The following is a 19,630-nucleotide window of genomic DNA, read 5'->3' as shown; positions in this document are numbered from 1 at the left end:
TTATCTTTGGAAATGTCACTCTTTTCCTGTGTACAGTAAACAAAATTGCAGGAATGCAGTTCATCTTTTGATGCCTTTTTAAGTACCTCTGCTGAAACGGTACGCCTGCCTGGCACACCAAGCCCTACCCTGCTGGGCTGTGGAGCTTGGGCATCAGCCACTCAGCTGTCAGCTGGCCAGATTCCATGCAGCATATGAAGTTGTAAATACATTTTGAGAGATTGAAACAGCAATGCCGACATGGAATGAGGGCTGTGTGTGCAAGATACTGTTTTCTGAATGTTTTCATCATCTCCATTTGAATTTTCTACCTTTTCTCCCCCTCTGAACTGCTGTGGATTGTCTACTGGTCCACTAATTATCCACTAGTGGATTAATTATCCACTAATCCCCCCACTGATACTTGGTTCTGATTCTGCCACTTACAGCAAGAACTAGGGCCCCCTTGAGTTTAAAATCCCCCAAAAGGATGAAATCTGTGAGAAGCCAGTGGCCCAGCAGCTGAGTGAGGGCAGGAAGAGCCTGCACATCGGTTCACTGCATTAAAAATCTGTATGAGAACCAGGTAGCAGAACTTCTAAGGATCAAGTCATTGACATGGAAAAAGGGCACTGAGGCATATATAAACAAATCTTTATTTAAAGCTTTTAAATGGAACACAGCATTTAGTTTCCTCAGAAAAGGAAAAACTGAAAACCAAACGACAAAGGCAATACACATGAAAATTCTTATAAATGGATCTATACTCTGTGCAATTTGAGTGGATATTTGCATTTCAGTGGTTACTACTGTGGTTGTACATGCGCTGGTTAGCTAGACAGTACGCACCTTGATCAGTTCTTGAAAGCGTGTTCATCTAGGAGTAGTGGCAAAATTGCATAGTTATGTAAATTCACTATAACTGGGTCTGCTTAATCATCGTTCCAGCTACATGTAGTCAGACAACAAAGTAAGACTGCTCCTGGCGCTTTAGGTATCATGGAATCGTCATGTTGATCAAACCATTAATTTAGCTCAAAACCAAGAACCATCCTTCAAAAGTCAGGCCCTTAAGTTAAAGCAGCATCTACACAAAAGGGGAAACAACGCTTTTTAAGTATCGCCAACAACTTTTCCATGTAGAATATATATACACACACTACCGAGAGGCATTCACATGAAGCTTTCAGTGCATCTGTGCTAAATAAAACAAAAAGCACACATTAGTTAAAAGCAACAATTTTTTATGTTCGGCAAGTGCAATCCATTGTTCAAAGATCCCTTAAGCCCAGGTTTAGGGGGATTGTTTTGGTTTTTTTGCTTTACATTGCTTGCGCAACCTTTAAACGACAAGTAACTTGAGCTAAGGCTTTGACTCCGGTATGGATGAGCTGGAAAAGCTCCTTTAGTGGGGCAGGTAATCCCCCCGGCACAGGCACAAGCACAAGCACAGGCCTGCCAGCCAGGAGAGCCGATGCCTAGTGAAGCGCTGGCCTACAGGAGAAGTACAATAACGCAGAGGACATACATTAACAGTACAAACATGCTACATAACGGACTTCATTAAGTACGAAGGTGACCCTACAGCCACTCAAAGCCTGCATCCACCTGCCGGCACTGTGGATCATCAAGGGTGGCCAACAGCGCTTAGAGCTGGTATGAATGCTGCCCTTCCGCGAGTCTCATACGCCTGCCCATGGTCAAAGCTCTTTCCCACAGGGAAGCACCGCAACAGCAAATACCCCTTCCCAGGCTGCGTGTTGCACAATAAATGTTCCCATCTCCTAGATTAACTGCTGCCCCACCATGTGTGGCAAGTTAACACCCTGAATAAATTAACTGCTTTAAAACTATAAGCTCTCCTTCTAAAGTTATGCCCTAACACAACAGCAGCTTTAGATTAAGATGGGGAAGAAAAGTTCTTCACCCCTCTATTAATCCTATTTATTAATTTCATTCATTTTCATTATGCTTCTAATAATTTTCTAATCTCTCTTTTGTAAGAACACGATTTTCTGAAACAATTATTCTTGTTGACGCTTTCCACAAAAACAAGGAATTGTTTTTCCCCTCATATTAGCCTTGAAGGGGAGAAGTCTGCCTGAAGTCCTGCATGTGGCTTCATACCCACACAGACATTTCAGAGACGTTTAAACAAATTTGCAGCAAAGAGAACCCAGTGATAAAACTGTACCACGCTGTTAGAATAAATGTAACACCTTTCATCAATTACAATTCTGTAGCACTTTTACCCTTTCTAAATCAACCTGCTAACTGAAGTAGCAGCCACAGCCTCCTGCGTGGTACGGCACAGCACGCATTTCTTCCGGTGTGCTTGTCAGTCACGCTAACAACCAACATTCAAGGGGTGCTGCTCCACAAAAAGCACCATCTTTGCAGCATGCCTGTTCAATACAATCAGCAATCAAGCTACTTCTGTTTCAGCTGTGCATGTTTTTTGAAGGAGAAAAGCAGCAGACTTCATAACTAATAACTCTGAAGTGAAGACGCAGTATTGAAGGCTCTCAAATATGTTCAGAGTCAATGCTCTAGCCTTTCTGAGAAGTGTCAGACACTGAAACAAAGCAATTTTGCCATCTGCCTCGAGTACTCCACTTTGCACTTCGCCTCCCTGGGTCAAGAGTAGAATTTCAATACTGATAAATAGGTACATAGTGAAAAAGTCGTGTTTAATCAAACAGTGGGTTTATTGGACTTTACAAAAAGCACAACAAAGCAGTCAGTGAGCTTCTTGGCTGTTCTCGGAGATGCAAAAGTATTCCAAAAGGAGAACAAACACCATCAAAATATTTTCACTCTGCTGACGTTGCACCGGCCTCCCTCTCTATTTATTAAATGTCGTTCAATACAGAAGTTGTTTTTCCTATGCCCCTCTTAATCTGAATATAACCTGAATATCTCTATTTTAATGCTACCATTTCTTAAATATTTTTCTTGTGACTGTCATTTACTAAGTATGCGCATTTATGTATCTACACAGGTACCAATAGACTAATTCAATAAATTAAAGCTCAAAACACTAACTGTAAGCACAAGAATATTTACAAACTGCAATAAATTAAAGATTAAAGTGTGTACGATATTAAATAATGACCTTGAAGAGCTCATCAAGTAAGAACAATTGTCAACCTTTGTGCTAAAATTTTGCCAACTTTTGTGCCGCCACCCAAGGCCAGAAACGTGTTTACGGGCCAGAAAGACCAGGATGATAAACACCAGGCTGGTCCCCACTCACCCCACACGTACTGAGCGCCGGTTGGGGTGATGGTGCGGAGGCAGACCCAAGGATTTCAGCCTTTCAGACTGAACCCCTGTCCTGGCTGGGGCCGGGGCCGCAGCGCTGGGGTCACAAGATCACGTACACACACGCACTTGCCTGCCAGCGTCTCCTACAGAAACTGGAATAGACACCAATGCTCATCACTCCCTTATTTGTAAGGCATGCTTTGGGGAAAAAAAAAAAAAAAAAAAAAAACCAAACAAAAAAAAAACAAAACAACCTTAAGTTTTACTAGAAGTTATTAAGAATAATATTAAGCCAGAAAGTATAATTCAAAACAAAGATTCACTCTGACACAGCAGTTTGTGCAAAATTACGCGTTTCCTCAGCGTTGTGTGGAGTGGAGGGTGTTTCCAGGGCTATTCTCCACACACGAGACACACTAGCACTAGGGAAGTATGATTTTAGATCATAAAAGGGAAAATTCATTATGCTGTATGCTCTCACTTTATCCTTTGCCAAAGCATAAAGCATTAGTAGGAGATGAAATTGTTTTTGAAGAAAAATCCCAAAGCTGAGCGGTTGTGAACAGCAAGGATCATGGCTCTGACCATATGTGCCTTTTTCAGAGCTGATTTTTTTTTTTTTTTTTTTTTTTTTAAAATACGGAGATCACTTAAGGGGAGCAGAAGAGAATGCCTGATGGTACCATTTGTCCCAGCAGGAACTAGGTAAGAACAGCTGCTCTCCCAGGACCGCAGTCACACAGCTGTCACAGCCACTGTAGAGAAGGTATCGCACTGAAAAAGCATAAGACATCGGAGATGATGTAATAGACAAAGCTTTTTAAGTACAGTCCCCGTGTTATCAATGCTTCTCCTGAATATACACGTCTACAATTCTCTCTCTGCTGCAGATTCCAGACCACGATATGACCGCTATTTGGTTCTGACCTGCAGGTGCAATGGAAGAGCCTCTGCAAGCTTCACTGGACTTAAGTTTAGCAAATGAAAAAATTAAGAAAAATAAATAGGAAGCAGTGTGACTTAAGGCAGATAACCATCTATTAGAAGCATCCCTACTTGAAAAATTTAACTATCTGCCCGCAGGACTTCTCTACCTTGGGCTGAGGGATTGTCAAACCCCACAAAGCCCATGAAAGGTTACTGATGACCAAAGAACTTCAAGAACTTCCAGCTACCTGCTGTCGCTTTATACATTGCAAGGGGCAAGAAACATGCCTGTAAGAATTTGAATAAACTGGGGTTTACATGTTGTTTAGTTAAAATGAATTATAGTAAAACTTCAGAGATACCAGTATCTTTTAGTAGTATTTTCCAAAAACTAGCTCACATGTACGAACAAATCATGACTGATCCCAGTAACTCAGTCTTTACCTGTGAAGGTATTTCTCTGCAGGCAAGTAACAGCCAAGGGTTTACCGAGTCTCTCCTGTACAGCTTCACGCCATTTCCCTAGGTACTTCCTTGTATCCCAGGCATTTGTAGCCCTGGTTTACAGCCACCTTCCACTAGGGTAACTATTTCAGCTCCGACATGGAGGCAATTACAGCAGTAGAAGCATTTGTGCTAGCACACAGGCATGGACAGTTTTGTACTGGTGGCGTTAACCAAGCTGTTTAACCTTGGCCTGCAGGATGGCAACACAGCACGATTCCGGCATTTAGGCTACGTCTCCATTCTCAGCACTCCCCTGACGCTGAAACTACTCATTTGCCATTCTCTATTGGGCAGATGATCAGCAACTACCTGTAAAATTAAAAAGGTGCTAAAAACATACAATTCCTCTTGTAATCTAGTTTTCCAAAGGAATAAATACAATTCACTGGTACAGAAACTCTCCATCTGAAAAACAGCTCAGATGAATAATTTAACTACATCCTGAAGACACCTTAGCTTAAAAAAAATATACTCACTTTACCTACTCTGAGCGCACCACAGAACCCAGTCAGTTAGCGGACTGCTTAATAAAGGAGCTGAGAAGTTTCACAAAGTTTTTGACAAAGTAAAGTGAGGAGACAAGAGCTAAAAGCAGTGAAGGACAGGTCCAATGAGACCAATTTTGAATTGGTCAAACACCTTGCGACAGATGTTCAGAATTCTTGTGATACAGGTAAGAACAGTGTAAGTTGGAAAGCCTACCGAATTTAAAGAATGTCTATGTGAACTAGAACTGCACAACTTACTTGTTTCTGCAGATGGAGGTGGGCTTTTTTTTCCTTGCTATTTTTTATTCAAGCAAATGTAGTGATCAAACTGCATGCCATACTGCTGAAGTCAAAAACAAGTGCAGAAAGAGAGTAAGACTGTCCCCTGATATCACCTGACTTGACGTTACGTAGCATCTCCTTCATTTATCTTGCCTGTTCGTGTCTTTTCTCACGCTGCTAAAACAATAATCGGGATGGTACAGACCTCCAAACCCACAAAGCATTTTAAAAGCTAGTTTCTCAGGATGTTTAAGGGAGAACTGTAGGACTGAATTTGGATCAATGACTTCTCAGGACACACACAGCCCTGAAGTTTACAATGCACACTATAAAAATAAAAGACACACAGTACCCTTTTCTATTTCCAAAACCTTAAATGATCTTCTATCACATCTTCCCCTACTTCCTGGTAAGATCTCCCCCATAATTTGGTTACTTGGAGGAATTTAAGTTTTGGGAATGAGGGATACAAGATTCTATTTATTGATTTGATTGACTTATTCAGTGGGTTCTGATTGAGCCTGGTGTCTTCACCAGGCAACAGATACTGGAATCTGGAGAATCTTCTATCTTCTTAAGAGGAGGAACTCACATTAATGAATTCTTCAACATGTCTCTCCTCTCATAACCACTGAATCTGGGTTTTTAATGTGCGTATTTAACCCAGTCAGACGAATGTCACTAGCCTGTATGGAACATAAAGCACTTGGAAAGGCAGGTAGTTCACAGGAATTGGTTATTTCTACTGAGCAGGATTTAAACTCTTCAAGTTGACTTCTGAGCATTATCATCTAACTTCCTAACAACTCCAGTGCATTTATATAAGCAATTACTTTTCATACCAAATGTAAAGAGAGCCAAAATATTCATTTTCCAATAAGCATACAAAAATAGTTTCTTACTCTCTTAGTCAGTTTGTGAAGTTCCTTTTGCTGCTTTCCAGTCAACATCCATCTAACTAAAATAAGTTAGTACAATCATTTGTATGGGCTGTCTGCACACCGGACAGGGTTTGTTCCTCTTCTTAAGTTTTCTTGCGCACGTAAAACATGACATGAGGTGTCCTGTTTTGCCATGCACTATGCAGCCGTTTTTAGGTCTGCTCTGACATATGACACAGGGCTCTATGCTGGTAACAGGCAGACTGGATTCCACGCTTTCCTCCTTGTCTTGCATTTCTCTCTTCTCAGGTTCCTTATAGTCCTCCTGACTGCTACAAAACATGCTGCTTGATGTCGATGGCTGAGAATAATCTTCACTCTCCTGGGACTCGGAAATTTGTACTGCTTTATCCTCATTCTCCTCTACAGCTGGTTCTTTATCTTCAGTCATTTTCACTTTCTTGCAGTCAGGAACATCAAAACCTTCTTCAGACTCTAGGGGGAAGGAACCTTCTAATTTGCTCTTTTCCAGTTTATCACTCTTTTCATCTGGAAGCCAGTCCTCGCGAAGGGCCCAGCATCTGTGGCAATGTCGTGGTAGCGGAGGATTCATTTCGCTGCATTCAGGACACTTCCAATAATCCTTCAGTGAATTACAGGTTAGAACAGCTTAAGCTACTTGGAATGCTTACAAATGAAGTATTCATTATAAACAATTTATTACTGCCAAAATAATAATGATCTTGAGCTATCAACTTGTATATAATTTAAAAATTCCATTCAGTGTTTGGTCCCATTTTATGGTTCTAAATTAAAATAGTCTGATTTTTAAAAGACTTTCTTCTTGCAGTAGATTTGTGAAATAAAAACAGAGGTAGAACAAAATGATTTATTATTTTTTAGGCAAAATTGGAGGAAACCAGACCACAAAAGTCTTCAGAGAACCTAATGAAAAACTTCTTTCTGATAAAATGGTCACTATTCCCATTATTTTCAACAATAGGCTTCTGAAATGGGAACTATTCAAGACTGAAGGGACATTTAACCTGTGGGATGCTAAGCTGTTGGTGTGCAAAACGGCCGGGTGAGGGCACTCTGACACAGTAGTATTAGAGAACAGAAAACATTGGCCATTTAAAAATTTTTTAAAAAAATTTTTTTTAAAGTAAGAAAAAAAGGGCTGCATCACTGCCTGAGGTTACTCCATACCCTACACTGAAAATACACCACTATCTCATTAAAAACACACTTAATTTTTAAGGAGAAAGACCCTTCTTAGGAATAACCCATGCCATAGGGGGAATGAAAACAAAAAACAACCCAAAACGTATTTGGAAGATTCAAAGCACTTTTTTGTTTGAGTCCTAAATAACATCAGTGACATCAAAAGCTTCAGAGACCAATTTTAATACCTAAAAATAACACAAAGACATATTTTTCCATACATAAGCAGTGCTACGTTTTTAGATGGTGGCTAGCTCTGGGTTTTACACGCATAGTAAAGTCCCTCGGTCCTACAGACCATCAGGGGACTGGAACATTTCAGACAGTTTTGGACAACAGCTTTGTCCAAGCTTCGACTGTGAAAAGCAAGTATAAATAAAAATATACACTGCTTTTTAATTCTAGTGTGGGCTTTTTTCACATATGTCTGCATACTTTGCCTCAAATCCCTGAATTTCCTCCCAACCTTCAAGAATGGTCTCACAGAATTTAGAAAAAGCCTCAAAATCTATTCATTTTATAGTACTGCTCTGAAAACAGGTTTGTCTTCACATCTGTACGCTACAGATCCCTTCATTCAGGTTGGACAATAACACTAGGTATTATGACTTATAGGAAGAGTTTTTTAAATATACATGACTTTAAGGGGGTTTTTTTTGTTTTTTTTTTTTGTTTTTTTTTTTTTTTTTTCTTTTTTGCATTTTGTGCAAAAAGTCAGATTTAGGCTCCAAATAACTTCCTTCCATTAAGTCAGTGAAACCGTAAGTTAGTATATCAAGGTTCCTTAATAGTCACATGTTCAGTAATTAAAATATAGTCTTTGAATCTTCAAGCATACAATAAAAAGTCAATTTAATTTAAAAAAAAAAAGTCACCGGTAAAAACAAAATTCATCTATCCTCCTTGATCTACTCTGTCAATTCACCCAACTTATGATGCTTTGCTGGTCAAGTTTTTACTCACAGCTAGAGAAATCTCTGGATCTTCATCAAAAGAATCAGCATCACTATCTTCATCCTGGTAAATAGTCAGCTGATATACCTGGTTTAAATAAAAAAAAAAAAGTATTGATGTAACTGGTTTTTGGCATTCGATTAAAAACCTGATAGATTTTTAATCCAAGAAATTTTCTGATAGACTTTTAATCGAATGTAATAAATAGCAATATACGTTAATTTATGTTAGCAAGTAACTCCACAAAATCTGATGACTGGTTTGGGAGAAAAGAATTCTGTTCACACTTGTAACACATAGTGTGAAGAAAAATGTGGACTAGACAGAGATAGAAGGTACCACTTTCTAGAGTAGAGGTGATCCTTCCCCTCCGCACAGCACTGGTGAGGCCACACCTGGAGCCCTGTGTCCAGCTCTGGGCTCCTCAGCACATGAAAGAGATGGAGCTACTGGAGAGAGTCCAGCGAAGGGCCACTACGATGATTAAGGGATTGGAGGAGCTCTCACATGAGGAAAGGCTGAGAGAGCTGGGACCGTTCAGCCTGGAGAAGAGAAGGCTCAGGGGGGATCTTGTCAATGTGTATAAGTACCTGAAAGGAGGGTGTAAAGCAGATGGAGCCAGACTCTTTTCAGTGGTGCCCAGTGACAGGACCAGAGGCAACTGGCACAAATTAAAACACAGGAGGTTCTGTCTCATCATCAGGGAGATGCTTTTTTACTGTGAGGGTGACCAAGCACTGGCACAGGTTGCCCTGAGCAGCTGTGGAACCTCCATCCTTGGAGATATTCAAAAGTTGCCTGGACGTGGCCCTGGGCAATCAGCTCTGCCTGAGCCAGGGGGGCTGGATAAGATGACCTCCAGAGGCTCCTTCCAACCTCAACCATTCTGCAATTCTCAACACTGCTGTTGGGAGCAGGGGCACACCTCAATCATTTCTTCCTCCAAATCACTGTCTTATCTCAGGGTGCAGCTCCGCAGCGCTATAACCCAGTGTACATCAGTACAGTCAGTCCCATTCAGCCCTTCAAGTACCACAATCACATATGTCCCTGGCAAATTCTGCCTCTGGTACTTAACCAATCTTGCCATGAGTTGATTCACCTCTTTCAAGTAACAGAAAACTAACCCAGAAAAGAAAAAAACACTCCCACTTCATTCCTGACACTCCAGATACCTAGATCTCTTGAAAATGATGGTAATCACAATTTTACTGTCTTCCTGCCTCCTAATGAAAATTTCTAAAATTGTATTTCAGCATCTCTATGAAACATTTATATTCATGGAGGCAAATGATCTAGAAATATCCCCTTGCAAAGAGTTACTAGGAAAGTTTTCATTCAGTATTGAAAGTGTTGTCAAAGCTGAATGCATACTTCTATAATGAAAAATGTAGGAACAGACTCAGGTACACATGCTGCCATCGACTCCAACAGCTAGAAAGTGAAGTTAAACAGACTCTTCCAGACTGTCAAGAGTCTGTTTCAGAGCCTACGGAAAGCCTTAGCACCATTTTGGTTACTGCCTGGTGAGTGTATAATGGTGACCCAACTGCATAGGCATGTAATTTGATTTAATGAACGACTGGGTACAGCTTGTGACATAGCACACAGTCCTGAAATAAACCTGAAGAGTTACTTCTTGTTGGAATCTCGACATGAAGTATTCCTGTAAGTCTCCTTCCCTCTCTCACCCCACCTCCAGCCAAAAAAAAACGCCAAACAAAACAAATATGTACCTCATCATCTTCATCTGTAAGCTCCTGTCCTTCTTCATTATGACTATAATCTTCTGAATAAATAGACTCAACTTCAAACTCTACACTGAACTGGTCTGAAACAGAACTGTGGTCAAACCAATCGGAGTTTTCACTTAATGAACTGGCATCAAGATCCTGAAAAAAAGAGAAAGAAAGCACACCTTCAACCTCACTAGTCCATATCCCTAACCATTACTGTTAAAATAACTCATAAGATAAAACCGAACTACTCCGCTATGGAAGAAATGAGACCAGCTGCTGTTAGATAGAACAGCTTTTATGAGACAAACGAATCATAGGTAGGTAAAAATAAAGCCGGATCTGAAAGCCTTTTGTCAGCTCTGTAATAGAGGCTGCAGTCAAGCTACAGCCAATAGACTTGGCAACCTACAGCCTTGAAGACTGCTGCTACTATTTCACAAAGGCCGTCCTAAAAAGTGAAAGAACAGGTGCAAGAAGATGCTGCCTTTTGGCTGCATGTCATTAAATTCTCTATTCTCATCAGCTTTGTTAACCTTAATTTGAGACAGTGGCTAAACAATTATAAAATAGCAAGAGTGAAGATACAGTATTAGTGGTCAATTCAGAATACAGTATATGACTAGGAATAGTGTTAGTTTAGCTCTTCATGACTCCACCTAACCACAGATAATTTGCCTCAAGTGTTTGCTGAAAACAATAAAAAACAGTAAAGGCTTGGAAAACAAATACAGCATATCATCAGGGCACTACTACATACAGTTACTGAAACTGTACTGGAACTACCAGATGCCCAGAAGCACCAACTATTCTGCATTATGGAACGTCTGTGACTGCTTTTCTTCTCTCAGCATTCTAAAAAACACTTATTTTAAAACACAAAATATATCTCACATTTTTTCAATACTGTGCCAAGTAGTAAGGATCTGTTTTTTAAAGACTATTCAGAGTTAATATTTTTCAAAATTTCACTTCAGCTTTGTCAGCAGATCTATGACAGACCCCACTCCACCCACACACCAACTTTTCTTTCAGCCTCTTTCCTCTCCTCAGACACCACTGAAGGCACTGCTGCTTTTAATTAAGAACATGATGTTTTAAGATGCATGTTTGCACTTGTGGTATCTGCAAAATTTGTACCACAAAAATATGTATTTTGACTTACAGGAATGGAAAGAGAATCTGTTGAATCACTGCTATTGCTTCTTTCACGGCACAGACCACTGACTACACACCATGAGAGACTTTCATCAAACGTCAACGAAATGCTGTCTGACTTGTGTCGTTTTCTTCTGTCGCTATGCAGATCATCTGAAGAATTTTCTTCTGGGCACATTCAAGAATTTTTGTTACTCCAGAAACATCTACGCAATGTGCAATTTTGAATATTCTTAACAGAAGCTTAAAATTTAATTTACTTATATAGGAATATAAGAAAAATAAAGTCATTCAGTATTATTTTATGGGGAAAAAAGTAAAGGCACCAAAAACTCATTTAAAAGACACAGTAACACTGAGAAACATGAAAAGTGCAAAACATTCCTGAAACCAGTATTTCAGGGGCTGGCTTTCCCCATTTGTCCCATCAGTACAGCTTGTAAATGGCAGTCTCCACATGCAGGAAATAAAATAATTGCAAATTTGGAAGCATTTTTATTCCACTTCACACATGACACGTTAAACCTAAAATTCCTTAAACATATTTTAAGGAATACAGTTAGCCTCTGAATTGTCCTGGCTCCCTCTACAGTCAGTAGACAGAAAGGCACTTTCAGAGGGCTTCTGAGTCCATCCCAGAATTTGCAGGGAGACAGAGCAACTAGCTCCCGTGTCACATGCACACAAAGGACCTCATGCTAGGCAAGATAAGTTCACGTTCAAGTTTCAGATACTTCAACAAATTTATCAGTTAATAGCTGCACTATATGTAACTGTATTTACTCAACAGGATTTTTGTAACAAACCGTTACGACTTTTCACCACACACTAGCAAGAAAATCTTCAAGGCATACTATGTAAAAATTGAACTCTGAAAGCACTGCTTTAAGCTGTGCTTATTAAATATGCTTGGTTTGAAGGCAAAAAGACAATGCTTTTTCAATACATCACGTTTTGAAACAACCACCTACAGCAGTATAAAGAGTAGGGGGACAGCATTTTAGGGGTAGGCAAGTCAAAGTTCAGCTCCACTGACTTTTAGAGTGTTTGGTAAGAAACAATTTCATTTTAAAAGGCATTGCAAAGTCAGTATGTAAGCACAGCGGAGTGAAAACTCCCCAAGAGGTGTGACAATTTGGTTCAACAGACCTCAGTAAGAGCCTGCTGCCCCCCTACAGGTGCCTTTTGCACCCACCCTCTATTGCCCAGCTTCTCCCTTGCCTTGCAAAACACACCCTAACAATCCACGAGTCTTCAAGTCTTGAATCTTTCATTGTAAAGGAAAAGAGAACAAAACACTTGTACATACTTTGAGATTTCTCTTACTTTCCCTTGGTGCTTCTTGGCTCAGCCCCTCTCTTTTCTTTTTCCGCCCTGAGAGCCCCACCAAATTTGGTGCCCCCAGGCCCAAGGGTTGCTCCTGTCCATCGTTGTCCTCATTTAGTTGTCATGGCTCCATGCTGTACTGATACTGTATCACCACAAGGTTTCTATACACTATATAAGCGGCTCCAAAGGAGCCGCTACCATCCCAATTTAACAAGAATAGTGGTTTAAAAGGAAGATTTCCTATAAATTAGAAAAAAAGTGTATATAAAAACACTATATTAAAAGAACTTTTAAGGTTGTAACAAACTAATAAATGGATGCAAAGACAAGAGTTAATAATCAAACCTACAATAAGTAAGCACAACACAGGACTTTATGCGCTCTGGGTCATGCCTAAATATTACAGGTTGTGATGTTTAACCAAGACTTTCCATCCTTTCACCAGTTTTTGTTACAACATTAAAATGTTCTTTTAATTTAGTGCAAACCGCTCAGCAACGCAGCACAGTTTTTGGACTGACTAACATAACAGTGGCCTATGATGAACACAAAAAACACTACACAAAAGCTGAGGAACTGAAAAATGTTCCTGAGCAACTGAAGAAAGCAAAGTTCTATGCAGCGACAGAAGGTTATCACTGCCCAGGTAATTACATCTGTCAAGTCATGAGGTAACAGAAGTAAGTGATGGAACAAACTAATGTAAGAAAATTCCACAGAATAGTATTTAAGTAGGACTGTAGAGAACACTTCCACTGAGAAATTTAAAGTTATTCAGGTTTATGCTGACCAGCTTGTTATTTGCTAATTATTGGAAGAAACATTCTGAAAATGTATTTGCCAGTGATTATTGAATAACCACAGTAAAGAGAAAGAGGAGACAAATACAATGCTTAAGTCACCAGACTTTTTAAGAAGTGCTTAAGGAATGGTCAGGTACCTAAATATATCCAAAATCATCCCATGTTACTACCAGACCTTTGACGTCTTTGCCACCAATTGAAATCCAATGACAACTGCTTTTAGAAAGCAAACAAAACGTAAAAATTTGTGGCTGTCTACAGAGGGAACAGAAATGAATCTGACTACATCAGCCTATTACAAAGAAAAGTGTTCTCATCGTGAAGACAACACAACTGATTAAGACCTGCTGATGTGAACAAGTTTAACAGATCTGTGGAACAAGTTATTCCATCATCTTACTAACAGTTCTAGAGATCTGAACTGTAACATGATACTGGAGCAATGCAAGGAATTCTGTATTTCTTCCAGACTGAACATTTTGTTTTAGATAAGCAGAGAAACATGAATAGTATTTCACAGCATCTTTCAAAGTCAGTAAGGCAACAGAATGTACTTTGTTTCTTAAGTGCCCATGCTACTGAAAGCTCTGCATCATAAATCTGCACATACCAGATTCACTGTGTGTTCTCCTTCTAGAAGATGTAGTTGGTCGGGAAGTCACATTCGATGAAGTCTGCTTCTCTTCTAACTCTTGCATAGACTCCTGGTTAACAGAAATACTGAGTAAGCCTGAGCATGAATACGAGGTAAAAGGCTAGAATCAACTAATTGCATCTAAACCATTGACACTATCATGCAAAACTAAACAGAATTTACATCTCAGAACATTTACTTTAAAAAAAAAAAAAAAAAAAAAAATCACCTTTAGAACATTTTCTTCTTCAAGCCGAAATCTGGAATCATCCTCAGGTGTGTCAGCAAGCGTAGAGTCTGAAACCAAACCAAACCAAAAAATGGTAATACAGCACAGCAGAAAAAGTCAACTTCAGGCTCAAAAACATTATAGAGTAAAAGCAAGGGAGAGACGTTAACTGCACACAGCATTTACAAAGTAAATTCTAAACAGAACTTACAGTCCAGACATTTTGCAATGATGGAAAAAACAACCCCGTTCCTTTGCTTTTCAAGAGTGTGCAGCACTTTCCCTGTAACATTACTGAACTGGAAAAGTGGGGAGGAAGAAGAAATCTCGATGACAAAGTAGCTCAGAATTTTATTATAAATGCCTTCAAACGAAGGCTGTGCATTAGCTGGGATTCTGCAGATGTGAAAGAATATAGGCAGGAAATATTTTACCATTCTTCCTCTCCAAAGTATATTTTACTAGCTATCATCTTACGGGAAAACTGAATTAAAAAAGACATTAAATAGAAGAAAAATTAACTGTTGTTAACTATATACACTTACTACCAGACAGACCCTGAATTAATTTATCTTTCAAGAAAAAGAATTTGAGAGATAATTTAAGTTTGCAAGCGTAACAATAAGGAATAATAAAGAGAGCATGCTTCCTGTCTTCAGCAGCTGCACACTTGTCTTTAGGAAGAATCAGAAACAAAGGGTGTCTTAATATGGATTTAGAAGCCAATTTACAAAATGGCTTCCATTGTTCAACTTCTGGTTCACTCCTTGTATTAGCCAAAAATTACAGCTATATTAAGTGTTTTTATACTGCAGGAAAATGACTGTATGTAACAATTCTCCATTTATGGAGTGGCTATCCACAAAGTTACCACAAAGCTACTTTTTTAAGTATACAGACCTTTTAAAAGAGGACTCATATAGCTGACAGTGACCAATTCTAAATGTACTCCACATTCAGTTTTAAAAATTAAAACAGAACACTAACAGAAAGCATAAAAAGCATTTGCCCTGACTTCATTCCTGGCACAAGTTCAAGAAGCTAATTTTTAATATTAAAACTTGTTATGTTGTTGAGGGCTTTATCTGTAAGAAATACAGGCAAACGACTAATTGTTCAATTTAGTCCTCTTTGTGTTCAGCTCCGATTGTGCTTGTTCTGGTTCTAGTCCGACAAAATTACCCAAATGCTGTTCAGATTTTGGTTTTTTTTTCCCTCCCCCAGAAAAAACAGTGTTTGCTTTGATTCACTATTTGTGATCATTCTGGACAGTAGTGCATAAAGCCAACTAGCTAATTATGAAGAGATCGATGTTATCTGATCACTACATGCAAGATGCATTACTGTAAGTTATATTTTCCCTACTACTATTTCCCAAAACAAAAGGTCCTCCCCAAACTAGCTTACCTTGTTGATTGATTGCTATCAGATTTCTGGAAATCATTGAATATAGTCTCCTTAGATGGGGATAAAGAAAGAGATTTTGCAAGTTAGCTACATGTAATTATAAAAGAGAGCTTACCATCTTTGAAGATGCAAAGAGTTAAAAAAGGCCATACGCATTATGGTCTCCATTATTTCACAACCAGACTCTCAGAAAAGAATCCCATTTTACCTGTGTTCTTTTACTGAAAAGCTTGTTACTCCAAATAAATCCCCCAGGAGATCATTTGCACAGTGTACAATATGTTGCTGTTTTTCATCATATAATTGTTTAGACATAATATATTGTCCAAGATAGAATATTACCTGTAAAATAAATGACATACACAGGCATTAGATACCCAGGCTGTGTTGTTAGGTTTAAGAGAAAACACATTAAATTCATTGAGGTTTGCTCTTCTGTCTTTGCCTAAAACTCCCTTTGAGCTGCAATTTTCATCTATCATTCCCCAGGTACTCTACTACTGTACTGACCACCAGATACTTTTGTTCAGATTTTGAGAAACTTGCCAAACACCACCTAACAAGCCAGCAGGAGAATAAAAACAATACCTTGTCTCATTATCTTCTAGATAAACTGCGAACTACACTGCCCAAACCAAAAGAACAACCTATCTGTATTCACTGTAATCTACCTTTAGTGACTGAAAGTTCTCACCTCCTTCATAGTAAAAGTGTCCTTTTCTGCACCAGCTAACTTTAACAACTTCAACAACAGCGGCTTTGGTTTAACCTGTGTGGGGAAGAAGAAAAAACAGTATGCACCAATCATTCACCAAACAAAACACTATTTATACAGGTTGGCTTCCTCCTTCTGTATTAATCTGATATACAAACACACAACTACATTAAAACCTATCCACACCCAAGTTAAACTTAAAAGAAAATAACACGAACCCAATACTAAACTTCTCATACACCATACATCTTAGCTCAAACCCCAATCTTTCATTGGTACATACAGATTCCTCGATTTGAGCTACAGGGTTCATGTGGTGGTTCCAAGTACAGGGCTGGGTCCTGGAGAATTCAGCTTCACTCCTTTGGTCATTACCCAAAGGGAAGGGTGGTCAATCCAAAGTGAAGGTCATTACCCAAAGGACTCCCAAAGGGAAGGGAGGAAGGCAAATGGACCTTTGTGACTATCTGTCAGGTCCAGAGTGCAAGCCACAAAGCAAAGCTCTGGTCCACCTCTTTCCTAGTCTCTTCCTGTGACAGTTTCTGGGGCTGCGGTTTTGCATTTGCCAGCTGTGCTGCTTTACCTCTGAAGACTTTTCTTAGCTGGGATAAGCACACCCTGTCCTTTCTATCGTATTTCAATCACTCCTACCTCTGCAATGGCCTCCCACCCACCCACTGTGCCAGCAGAGCTACATCTGCAGCCAGTCTACGACAATTTCTGAGGTAGAGGAGGGAGAAGTTAAAAAAAAATATATAAAAATAAAGTACAAAAAAACATCACTTTCCCTCCTCTTTTTTTTTTGGTCTCTTCTGGCCAGACCAGTGTCCTGATCCCATTCACTGCACTGTTCCACAAATAGCTGTGCCCGTACCAGCGCAGGAGATGAGAACAAGCTGCAGGGGCTGCCACAACTGCAAAGAAAATGCCTGTGGAGCCACTGACAGTTCCCAGAGCAGTATATTCTACTATTGCCACTTTAACAATAGCACAATCATTCTAAGAACAGGCTAATATTTAGCTATCCTAATATATTCCCTAAAATAAGAAAAAAATATTATAGAAGAGAAACATTTTATAGAAAAGCATGAACAAAATACCATGAGACAAGGAATAAATGCTTAAGGAGAGGGGACGGGGGATGACTTCCCTACATTCCATTTCAAATGTCTGCTAAAGCCAACGTTAAGTTTTAGTGTATTAGCAAGAGATTAGTTGCAAGAATCATGCATAATGAAAACAATAAACAAGCTTGTGGACAATGTTAGATGTCTAGTCACCCCTTCCTAAGTGCTGAATTATTTAGAGCAGGCAGCATATATTACAGTTTCATAAAGGAAGCAAACAGTAACTTATTAAACTACTAATGACAGCTGACCAGAGGAAGGCAAAGCAGTTTCAGATCTCTGAATCCACAACTAGACCCATTGGTTCAGATCCTTTTACTCCCCAGCCCTCCCTCCCTGACTCCTGCAAGTATGAAGCTCTTCTGCCACACAGATCTGACAGCAGACAGTAGCAACACATTACGACTTAAAAAAAGAAGAAACAAACGAAAAAAAACCGACTTTGAACAGTCTGCTGTTCTGTTACTTCGCTTTTTTGAAGTTGTCCTATCAGTCTACACTTTCAAGCTTTACCCGTCTACAAAAAGTAATCCAGTTCAACCGTCATTGTACACATGCCGTTTTTAACTCACATCTCAGTTACAATACATAGGCTTGCATCCTCAGGAAAACTTACGTAGAAAGCCAGGACAGAGTAACTGTCACTGTGTCATGGAAAGCCTGGATATACAAAGCCATAAACAAAACCGAAGGCTCTTATTACAACTTGCTTATGAACTCCAGTAGAGGAGAAAGTGAAAATGCCAAATTCAAAAGGCTTCAGTTGTAATGACAAGATTATTTCACAAACAGCGTACGTTTTGCACAATGGAGATCTTCAACAACTCCCACAACTTATGAACTGTTAACAGTTTCCACCATGAAATATTTACCATGATCAAATCGGACCATAAGATCCTTTTTACCAAAAGAAAGCAACCTGACCATCAAAGGTCTCCAGGAAACAGTCTAGACCTAAACCATCACCCTCAACTCTCAACCACGAATGAAAAAGATTTGCTTCACAACTACAGGACCAAAGAGAGCCCACCTTCGCCGGATTTCCTGGCTTTTCTCTAACCATCGCTCGCTGAGCAAAGCGGCCCTTCTGAATTAGCAGATAAAAACTCTGCAAAAAGCGTGAAAAACTCGCGCGTCCAACAGAGCTACTAACCAGCGCCTCTTGCTCCGAAGCGGTGACAGAAGAGGCATCCGTAAGGGAGGACATCTTGGTATTGCACATTTGCCTGCAATTAAGGGGAGAGGAACCTCAAAACGTGGAACACAGCTGCACAACCCCGGCTCCCCCCCGCGCAGAGACACCCCGGGGGCGGGCACAGGGCCGCACTCCGCAGCCCCGGGGGTGCAGCCACTACCCCGGCGGTGCCCACTCACCTCGGTACCCTCGTCCAGCCCACACGCCGGGCTCCGGCCGCGGGTATCTGGGCCGAGTCGGGCCGGGCCGGGCCTTATATAGCGCTGCCAAGAGGAGGCAAGTCAGGGCTTAGCTCCTCCGCCGGCCGCAGCCCGACATGCCTGAGCATGACCAGGAGCGGCGGCGCTGCCGAGTCACGGCGGGGGGGGAGGGGGGCGGCGGCCGACGCTGACTCACCGCGGCCGCCAGAAGCGTGGGGGCCGGCGGCGTGGAGAAACAGCCCCTTCTCCGCGCCCCCCTCCCTCCCCGCGCCGGCCTCGCTCCCTCCGCGGGCGGGAGCCGCGGCGCTCGCCTCAGCGCCGCGCCCGGAGCGAGTGGCCCCACCGCGCTTCAGCCGCCCCTCCCCCAGCACCGAGGCCGCCACGCGCGAAAAGCGAGCCCCGAGCGACCCCTCACCCCTGCCCCCGAGCGAGCCGGGAACCCCCACGCACCACCAGCCGCGCCCACTCCGCTGCCCGGCCCGCGGCGGGCGGAGGACCGGGGGCCCTACCACACCGCAGCGCGGTGCGCGCCCAACGCCGCCATTTTAGCCGCCGCGCCGCGCGGCCCGCTCGTCTCTCCGGCGCCCC

The 19,630-nt window shown here is 41.0% G+C and overlaps 1 protein-coding gene across 3 annotated transcripts; it reads right to left on the bottom strand.

The window, feature by feature from the left end:
* Positions 1-617: 617 nt before the first annotated feature.
* MDM2 (MDM2 proto-oncogene) lies at positions 618-19,626 on the bottom strand. Of its 3 annotated transcripts, XM_075495379.1 has the most exons (12): positions 19,493-19,600; positions 19,022-19,105; positions 18,801-18,873; positions 16,500-16,574; positions 16,014-16,147; positions 15,806-15,855; positions 14,399-14,466; positions 14,146-14,239; positions 11,411-11,571; positions 10,246-10,401; positions 8,519-8,596; positions 618-6,974 (listed from the first exon to the last, which is right to left on the bottom strand). In XM_075495379.1, exons 3-12 carry the CDS (start codon positions 18,867-18,869, stop codon positions 6,405-6,407), a joined length of 1,455 nt encoding a protein of 484 aa, XP_075351494.1. In that variant the 5' UTR covers positions 18,870-18,873; positions 19,022-19,105; positions 19,493-19,600; the 3' UTR covers positions 618-6,404. The 3 variants fall into 3 exon arrangements, with proteins under 3 accessions (XP_075351494.1, XP_075351504.1, XP_075351513.1); XM_075495389.1 differs by lacking the exon at positions 19,022-19,105 and having other exon boundaries at positions 19,493-19,626; XM_075495398.1 differs by lacking the exon at positions 19,493-19,600 and having other exon boundaries at positions 11,411-11,568; positions 19,022-19,175.
* Positions 19,627-19,630: the final 4 nt, after the last annotated feature.

This window comes from Mycteria americana, chromosome 1 (genome assembly GCF_035582795.1).
Source record: "Mycteria americana isolate JAX WOST 10 ecotype Jacksonville Zoo and Gardens chromosome 1, USCA_MyAme_1.0, whole genome shotgun sequence".
Taxonomy (NCBI): Eukaryota; Metazoa; Chordata; class Aves; order Ciconiiformes; family Ciconiidae; genus Mycteria; species Mycteria americana.
The sequence above is the reverse complement of the archived record's forward strand: the minus strand, read 5'-3'. Positions and strand labels throughout refer to the sequence as shown.

Bases quoted from the DNA above. Each gene is read 5' to 3' on its own strand.
- MDM2 (XM_075495389.1), bottom strand. From the start codon at position 18,869: ATGTGCAATACCAAGATGTCCTCCCTTACGGATGCCTCTTCTGTCACC. The intron at 15,856-16,013 runs GTAAAATGGGAT...TCCCCATCTAAG, and splicing joins TTTTCAGTAAAAGAACACAG to GAGACTATATTCAATGATTT. The intron at 6,975-8,518 runs GTGAGTAAAAAC...AATTCACTGAAG, and splicing joins ATCCAGAGATTTCTCTAGCT to GATTATTGGAAGTGTCCTGA.